Source organism: Volvox carteri (assembly GCF_000143455.1).
Source record: "Volvox carteri f. nagariensis unplaced genomic scaffold VOLCAscaffold_16, whole genome shotgun sequence".
Taxonomy (NCBI): domain Eukaryota; kingdom Viridiplantae; phylum Chlorophyta; class Chlorophyceae; order Chlamydomonadales; family Volvocaceae; genus Volvox; species Volvox carteri.
Window position 1 is genome coordinate 268,186 of NW_003307559.1, and position 9,253 is coordinate 277,438.

A 9,253-nucleotide genomic window follows, 5' to 3' on the forward strand; every position below is an offset into this window, starting at 1 on the left:
CATAAATGCTGTGGTCATAACGAGCAGTTTCAAGGATGTTTAGGGTACGCGTATGAAGGGCTCATGCGGTACCGAGAGGGTAACACGTATAGCTCTTCCTCGATGGCTGTGTTGCGTGTTTATGGCTTGGGATGCGATAACCTCCTTTCAAGCTAGATTTCCTTCTGTTTCAGGGGTCGTTTATCGAATGTCTGGATTTGTTGTTTGACATCTTGCGCGAGGCGTGCACAAGGACAGCGCCTTCCTGTCGTTGACTGCCATGGCTGTAGCATGTTTCAACGGTTGGGCATATGCTTAGTTATGTTTATGTGCGCTTGCCCCGGTCCGTCGACTCTGGGCGTCGGGACGTGCAGGCCAACAGTTGGTTTCCCCGCTGAGGAACCGGCGAACAGGCTCCTTTCCTCAAACGTATTTTGTCTATGTCCTTTTTTCATGTTGAATGTAGCGAGGAGAAGTCGTGCCGCTTCTGCCAGGGCGATTTGCCCGATTGGAAGGAAGTCCTTACGCCGCGCACGCTTCCTCCGGCTGTTCCAGTCCTTAGCATATACTACAACAACACCTGCTGCAGGTAAGCTTCTAGCTCTTTCCTGTGCTTCCTATGTGCTGCTGTTGGTAGGTGTAGTTGCATGTGCTACAGCTCCTTCCTTCTCCCCATCATACCCCCGGCGGTTGAAAGTACGCGCCGTACTGGTTTGTGCGATTTGCGGCTCTGTCGTGGGACCTAGAGTGCCGCGCTGTTGTTCAACGCACGAAAGGGCTGGCATAGTTGCCCACGACGTTTATTAATTGGACGTCCTGCAAGTCATACGGATCATGCGGACGGTGTCGGACAGCTGATTGAGCCCTGAAGCACTTCATGTTGTAAGGGGCATTGCTCAGCAATGGGCAGCGGTCCGATGTCCACGTGGTTCAAAATGGCCTCGCCGTCCGCCTGTCGAGCAAGCGCACCAAGAAATGGAGTTTTCAAGTGACAACGAACAAAAATGTCGCGTTCCAGTTTTTAATATTTTATTATTTACGTTTCCATGGACGGCAAAGCGTTTCTTTAGTAGTGATGTTTCAATGGCTGACAAGTCGTTTCTTCAGGGCGCTGCTGAGTGAGGAATTCATGCGTTGTAATGCACACGTCCTAGACGCGCAACATTGTACACATTTTTGTCGTGCCATGGTTTACCTTACCTTGGATAAGCTCTCGCTAGTGTAGAGGCCGTGGTTCACTTCCCATGATCCAGACCACCAAATTTGCAAACTATCATTATGCACTATTTTATACTACATGACCTATCGCGTGTGTTGTGTTGTACGACGCCTATCCCCGTACGTTAGAATGAAAGTGCGGCCAGGTCCAGACGGCCTTCAGGCCTTCCTGCGGCAACTGGCGCTCCTGGTGGGCCGCGATGTGGCCAACGTGAATTTCGTCTTTCGCTGCCGCTGCCCCGACACGGGTGAGAGCTGCGTGGGGGTTCTAGATTGGGGGGAACGTGAGGGCTTGCTCTTTTGGTGGGGCGAGGTGGGTGGCAGAGCGGAGAGAGCACCTGCTTTCCTTCGCGATGCGAAGAGGAGGCGTGTGGGTATCGTAACGGCGCTGGTAGAGGGCAGGGCAGGACAAGGCAGGGTTTCTATGGAGGGCTGCATTATTGTTGTCGCGGTTGTCATCATAGCGGCGGTAGGGGGAATTGCGGACCGCATGACAACGCGGCAACAGCTGGAGGCTTTGGGTGCATGATGTGATGTGGGTCACTGGAAAGCCTTCACAGTATGTAATACCCACTACTGTTATACCATCTACTACAATATATATCTGTATCTATATAAATATATGCACTGTTTAGTTCGACATCACATCGCATCAGTGTACTCTGGCTGCCCCCCCCCCCCGCTTGGTGGTTGCGGTGGTGTCGCAGGCGCCGAGATCTTCCTGCAGGGGCTTCAAGCCTTCGAGGCCGCCATGCATTGCGCCTGCGTACGTGCGGCCCAACGCAGCCTCCAACAGCAGCAGCAGCAGCTGCAATTGCTACAACAGCAGCAGCAACAACAACAGCAACAACAGCAACAGCTCCTACACGAGCATCATCATCATCAACAGCAGCCGCAGCCACAGCCACAGCAGCCCCCTTCGCAGCCACAGGGGCAGCAACACCAGCAGCAGCAGCAGCAGCGTGAGGGGGTCCAGCCGCCTCGACAGTTACTATTGGGCACGAGCATGCAGTACATGTATCACGCGACTGACCTGATGGCTACTGCCACTGCTACTGCTACTGCTACTACTGCTGTCATGGATTCGCAGCGCCGTAGGGCGTCGGCGCCAGTAGAGCACCTCTTTGATGCCACTGCAGTGGCGGCGGCAGCGGAGGCGGCGGCGTCGGCAGCCGCCGCCAATGCTACTGCCAGCATTCGGTCTTCCGCCTGCAGCACTATGGATGGCGGTGGCCGCCCGCCATCCCTGGATCTAGGGTTTCCTCCGCTGTCTGAAAGGCAACATCGACAGGAGTGGCAGCAGTCACAGCCGGCGGCGGCCGTCGCAGTCGTGGGCCTTACTACCGCCGCCGCCGGCTCCGCCACAACCGCCGCTACTGCCGCCACCGCTGCTCGCCAGGTGGCGGGTGGAGGAGGAGGAGGAGGTGGCGCATTGCGTACTCGCCGCGCGCTGGCCCTCACGTCCCCCATCAATATTCCTGAGACCTCCCGTACGGCTCTTGCTACTGCTGCTACTGCCACAGCTATGGCTGAAGACTGTAGCGACTCTCTCCTCGCGGCTGCTACAGCCACTGCATGCATTGAGGCAGGGCTGCCGGCGTCGCCGCCGCGTCCTTCGCTGCCGCCGGCGTCCAGGTTATCCCCCCGGGACTCTAATGGCGTAATGGTGGCGGCGTCGCCGTCGCGGCCGTCCCCCTGCCCGCGGGCCCTTCAAGTACGGCAGCGGAACAGCCTCCGGTATTCTTTGCAGGGCCAACAACTGCTTGAGGGGCAACAGCTGTACGGCATTCACGCGACATCTCCCCAAATCGCGTCTAGGGATCTCCTAGCGAGCGCTGCTGCGCGGGTGCCCGTCGCCTCCGTTCCGGATGCCGTACATACCTGCGGCGCCGTAACCGGGCCGGTGCCGTCGGACTGCCCCGGCGACGTCGACGTGGCGACGACGGCAACGGCGGCAGCTCAAGGTACGGCATTGGCTGTAATGTCGGCGCCGCTAACGGCGGGCAGCGTCCAAAGTGCTGGTGCCAGTGGCGGCGGGATCGGCGGCGGCTCTGGAAGCGTGGGCGACGGCGGCGCCATTGACAGCGTTGGCGGCGGGGGCGCCACTGACAGCGGCCAGGATGCTGTTAATCTGGACTGCAACGGCGGCGGCGGTAGCGGCAAGGTGGCAGCAGTGCTGGTCGCTTTCAAGGCCCTTAAGAACGTGTTTGTACGGCGGCTTGGTCGCAAGACGTCGGGACCTAAGTGAACCCTTCCCCTGCTGCTACTGCGGCTGCTGCTACTGCTGCTGTTTGGAATTCTCGGCGCCTGCGGGAATCTCTAGTTGCCTCTAGAGCCCCTCACCAGGGGCACCCCCGGTCTCGTGAGGGCCCCCCCCCCACCACCACACACACATATCTCCCCAACCCTCCATCCGGTGTACTCCGGTCTCTCCGGCCTCAGAGCGCCGTACTCTGCTTTTCGTACATTTCGGTTTTTGCGTCTCGGTACTTGGGGAAGGGTGAACACATGGGGGTTGTTGATAGTTTGGTACGACATGACGGGGGCAACCGTAGGGCCCTCTGGGACACAGGGGACGTGCGAAGATGCGGCAGCGATTCATGATGATGATCATCATCGTCATGATCATTAATATCAATATCATTACGTAATTATACTGCTGCACGATGATGATGATGATGATGATGTTGATGGTCGCATTCAAGTTGATCAAGAAAATCCAAAGACCTGACCACCTGACCTGCGGTCGCATCAGGGGCCACGTACACACGTATAGCTGTGTGCGTGCTTTGTCTCTCTCTCTCTCTCTCTCTCTCTCGCAGCTCTCGTACGGCGTCGTTTGGGTCGTTTCGTGGGAGAAGAACGCCCGCACCAGCACCGCCAGCTACCTTGTGAAGGGCTTTCTAACGGCTCAACCAATAACGGTTGGTTGCTTTTGATATTGTCAAGCATCCATCCGCGGCATCCGCACATCATTCAAGAATATTCTTTTCGGGCTGTAAAAAAAGCGCGAAATGGGCAGAAGCATCGCATCGTAGTGCATCATCGCACAGCATTCTGTCGAAATTTGGCGGTGGTGGTCGAAATTTGGCGAAGCTAAGGACGGCGGTGACATTTCCCGTGACGTTGACGTTGGTAGCCATTGGGCAGATGGTGCGGGCAGTTGGGTTTCAGGGTTTTAGTTTGGGAAGGAAGGCAGTTACCGTTGGCATGCCAGCGTGCGTTATTCGGTAGTTGACGGTTGGAACGAAGGGAATTACCGAAGTACGGTGACCGCAAAAGGTGGCCACCAGACATTGACGACGTTTTAATGGTCCACTCGCTAATTTCGGTGGAATCGGCTCCAATATCATTTTGGACGACCTTTTGTATTTCCTCTGGACGATGTCGTACACCCGTTGTAGTCTGCATCATAGCCGTTGCCGTACTCAATGTTCTTCTTATTCTGCTGCTGCCGCTGCTCCTCCTTCTTCAAGGTGTCGCGCATGGTAGTGGTACACGTGCGCATGATGGCATATCGCATGATGACAATGCTACGATGACGGTGATGGTGACGATGCATGAGACGCATGGCATCGGCATGCAGGTATCTGGGGGTGGTGAGTGGCGAGGGTGACGACGTCAGTGCTGGTGGTGCTGGTGGTGGTGATGATGATGATGATGACTTGGTGATTTGGAGAGACATCGAAGGAGAACGGACGGTGCACGGGAGTGATGAAAGGGGTTTTGAAAGGGTAACATTATTGGTCGTGGAGGTAGAGATGTGCGCGTATGTATGTATGTATGTATGTATGTATGTATGTATGTATGTATGTACGGAGGAAGAGGCAAGGAGGAGGTGGCGATGGACAGCGAGAGTCCCCAACACGAGGCGGTGTGGTGGTGTGCCGCCCACAGCTGAGTGAAGACGGTGATGATGATGATGATGATGATGATGATGATGATGATGATGATGGTGACGCAGGAGGGAAACGGTTACAGCAGTGAGAAGACCGATGGCTCTGTGTCTAAAATGGTATTGGTGGGGGTTTTGTCGGAATGTGGGAATGAGCTACATATGCGGTGGGCGGAAACTCCGAATTGGGTTTGCGAGGTGCCTTGATGTGATGCACCCGTCGCGGGTGGTGGTGAACGGGCGGTGCGTCCTCTAGCGGTCTCTGACTACTACGGGGGCCGCGGAACTGCTCGCCACCTCCATTGCGGCCGTTGTGGCGAATGATTTGGCTGTGATTGTGGTTGCGGTGGTTGTGGTTAGTTAGGGATGTTGTTGATGTCGTGCAGCTCAGTTGCTTGCTTTGATCGGGGGAGAGTTAAGGTTCACCCCTCATTAGACAGCACATACTCTCATCGCACTAGCTCGGTACGGAAATGATGAATGTATACCGTTGGTAGTTGGTAATACGGCCCGTGTCGCTCATTGGCGACACGGGCCCTGGTGGTTTGGCTGTCGCCGTCTGTGGCCAGTGCTGGTGCCGTTACGCCCGCCGTACACCGTTCCGTACATTTCGTTGCGGCACCTGGTCGTGTATATGCCGTACACTGACCTCTTCCCATGTGTCTCTGTCCTGTCTGTTTTAATTCTGTCTATTCGTTTGCAAGAGCCGTACGTGCCGTACAAGCTGCATTCGGTGTCGCTGGGTATGTCGTGCCTTGCGTGTGCCTGTGTGTATTGCTTATTTTGTCGTCTACATGTATGTATGTATGTACGTGTCATGTTTTTGGACGTCTGACCGGGCCTGGCTCTGCCCATGATAAGTACTCGGGGTTGGGGGGGTGGGGGGGTGTAATTGGCCGCCGTCCCCCGCCGCCCCCGAGCTCTTCCCCGCCCAATCTTGACCCCCGCGTGTGCTCTGACGTGTACGACCAACCTCGTATGTCCGTGTGTATGTATGTATGTATGTGTGTGTATGTGCACACACGCCTTTCCAAGAACCCCCCCGCACGCTGCGAGGAGTGCGCAGGGGGTTCTAGATGTGTGCTCCGCCGTACCCGGCGGGTGACTCCGCTGACGGCGGTTCAATGTACGACACTTCTGCCACCTTCTGGATGGTCCATTTCCGTCTGGGTGGGTGGTCGAGGTGGGGTCGCGGTGGGTGGGTGGGTGGGTGGGTAGAGGCGCGCGCCGCTACACAGGGCGCTTGGCGGGAGGATGGGGGGTGGGGGGAGTACGACAGGAGCTCTGACCCGCGTGCAGATGATGATGATGATGATGATGATAACGTTTATACTACATGTAGGAATTGCTCATCAGGCTCCAAGAGGGTGTAAAGCAAACGACGTGTAAAGGACCACCTGCGCCTATAGGTGCCTATAGGAGAAGTCGCTATCGATAATTTGTTTGTTGTTTTACTTAATAAAATAGAGGCTTGCGTTTATTAAGGTACGGCGGACGATTTACCGCCGCGCTACTCACATGCGTACGGCACTTCTTTTCGTTCTTGTGTCGATATCCTCATTATCCTTGATTATTGTGTGGGGCCGTATCCCGCTTGCTCGACAGATATATGATATATTAATAGGAGTTGACGCTTACAAGGCTAGAAGTATGTTTGGAGACAGTAACTCTGATGATGGAATTATTTTTGCCATTGTTCATGTCGCGTTGTGTTGCCTTAGGAGGAAGGTGTACGATGTTGGTTTCGGTGTTTATATAAGGGGAGACATCTATAGCTGTTTTACGTTACCTAGGCAGTCTTGCGCCTTCTTCCCCCTCCTCTCCTCTCGCCTTAGCGGAGGGGGGGAGCGGTATTGTGGTAACAAGAGGGCAGAGGAGGTGGATTAGCAATGCAATGCAATGCCCCACCCTCCCCGCCTCCAGCCGTACGGCCCCATGCCCCCCATCATATGCCACAGCAACACCTTGACAGCACCAGCTCCGGCGCGCCATCATACCGCCATCATACCGCCATCATACCGCCTCACCTCAACATCCCATTGTTGCCTTCCGATAACGGCAAAACGGAGAGTGACTATTCGCTGATGCGAGGGGGTTGCGCCCCCCCGGCGGCCGCACCTCAGGCCGCAACTTGGCTTTATCAGGTCCGAACACAACTCCAGTAAGGACCTGATACTGGAGTTGTTCGGACCGACCGGGGCACAGGTCCCCCACCCTCTTCTGCGTGCCGGTGTTCTCCCCCCGGGCGGACTGTCAAGGCGGACTGTCAAGGCGGACGGTGAGGAGTCTGGAGGAGACTCCGGGAGAAGGCGAGGTGTGGAGGTGTGGCTAGCTAGCCGGCAGCCGTCAGCTGTTAACTCAGCTAGGGGTGTGGGGGAAAGAAAGAGGCGCAATGCGCCCTCGCAATGGTGTCGTACATGATCCGTCGTACATGATCCTGTGCCTCGCCCCGAGGAGAAAAAGACGTAGTGATGACATTCTAGTTCGTGTGTGTGGGCACGCAGCAGCCCAGAGGCCTCTGGGTGAGGAGGTGCTGCAAGTGGTGGAGTTGTGAGACGCGGGGGCGGCGCAGCACCTCGCCTGTGGAGACAGCGATTGGATGACGCGATGATTACCGTGTCCATGGCAGCGAGATATGACAGCGAGATTCAGTTCGTGGGGGGGGGCGATGCTTAGTGCGTCGTCTGCTGGTACAATTAGTAGTCAATCGTTGGTGTTATCGTACTGTTGTGTTACATCGTACTGTTGTTGTACAGCTGCAAAGGGGCGAGCTGGTCGAGCCTTCGTGGGGGTTTCTTATATAGTCCTTGTCTCGCGATTGATCGGTGCGATGACCCCCTGTTGTGGCGCTAAAGCACGGGCAGATCATATCTCACCCCACCTGACACCACCTCAGATCGTTTTTGGTTATATTTCGTAAAAACGTTAGTACAAACCAAAATTAGTACAAATTATTTTGTGTTTTTGGTATTTCGTTATGTAAGGCGCACGCATCGCAACTTTGTCCATGGTTCTTTACACAAAGAGGCTGTACGACAGCAATGTACGACATCACTGCCCCGAGTTAAAGAACTCTCGCACTGTGTATTGCGGGACGGGCTGCTGCAGATAAAAGATATAGGATATCGGAACTAGCTGCCTAACAGACAGACCCCGTCAGACAGACAGGAACATCCTTTATTTTAAGGAAACCAATGCTCTACTGCAATGTAGCTAACTAACAAACAAACTCGACACCCCTCTCCTCATTCCCTGTCGCGGCCATTTGTTACTGATAATATTATTAAATCAACTTGCGAGCTGACCTGTTGAACTAAGTTGATGCGCCGTTAATCCGCTAGATTTGGTTGGATGCTGGTGGTGAGTTGCCAAACTCAAAGAGTTCACTCGGATTAGTCGGATGGGGTGACGGATTAGGGTGCCCCTCTAGCAGGGGAGAGCAGGGACTGCCCCGGGAAAGGGGGCCGCTGGCGAAGCTGTACCACCCCGTAACAACATACATACATTATTTATTTCTAAAGAATCTGACGCCTGCTTAGAGAGGTCACATAGGACCCCATCCCTACCTCTCGCAAACCAACGCACATCAGGACGCCAGCAGCCCAACGCCAGCAATACACGTGAAGCTTTCCCCCCCTCCCCCTCCTCCAGCGGGGGGAAAGGGCTGCTCCTCATCAAGCACATGACATCACCCACCGCTCCGCATTCCGCAACACCGGCCCCCAACTCCTGATTTCGCGCGCTCCCACGTCCCCAAAAACCCCGCAGATAAAACCCAGATAAAACCCGTTCCTAAACTATCTTTCAAACCCATCTGAACTTCTCAATAGCGCCTCCTTCCTTTCCCTTCCCCTCTTCTCTTCAGTGCTTCTCTTCATCCCTCTCTTCTCCTCTCCCGCGTCTTTCCTAACCCGCTGCCCGCCGAGCTGCCGCTGCCCTGGCTCTCATGTACATGTGTTCCACCAACAGTTCGCTAAGCTCCTCAGCCGCCTGAGGGGGGTGAGGGGGATGATGGATGGGGGTGCAGGCAAAGGGGGAAGGAGGGGGTAAGAAGGCAGCGCGCGCGCGTGCGTGCGTGGGCGTGTATGTGTGTTTGTGTGTATGACTGGCTGTTTTAATCCCGGAGGCTAAGCCCCGTTCCCGCGGCCCCCCCCCTCTCTC

At 55.5% G+C, this 9,253-nt stretch overlaps 2 protein-coding genes across 2 annotated transcripts in view; one reads left to right on the plus strand and one right to left on the minus strand.

Annotated features, from left to right (window-relative positions):
• Positions 1–1,327: 1,327 nt before the first annotated feature.
• On the plus strand, positions 1,328–3,445 carry VOLCADRAFT_90231 (uncharacterized protein; the record flags this gene model as incomplete). Its single annotated transcript, XM_002949772.1, has 4 exons — positions 1,328–1,445; positions 1,905–1,963; positions 2,597–2,687; positions 2,721–3,445. The coding sequence occupies 4 exons, from the start codon at positions 1,328–1,330 to the stop codon at positions 3,443–3,445; spliced, it is 993 nt and encodes a 330-aa protein (XP_002949818.1).
• A 1,101-nt stretch (positions 3,446–4,546) lies between these two features.
• The window catches only part of VOLCADRAFT_117383 (uncharacterized protein), a gene marked incomplete at both ends in the record, with an annotated part of 10,713 nt that continues 6,006 nt past the window's right edge, over positions 4,547–9,253 (minus strand). The window contains 4 exons of the mRNA XM_002949878.1: positions 4,547–4,787; positions 6,187–6,258; positions 7,211–7,625; positions 9,004–9,082. Coding sequence (XP_002949924.1) covers positions 4,547–4,787; positions 6,187–6,258; positions 7,211–7,625; positions 9,004–9,082 — 807 coding nt within the window. The remainder of the gene's footprint in view (positions 4,788–6,186; positions 6,259–7,210; positions 7,626–9,003; positions 9,083–9,253) is intronic.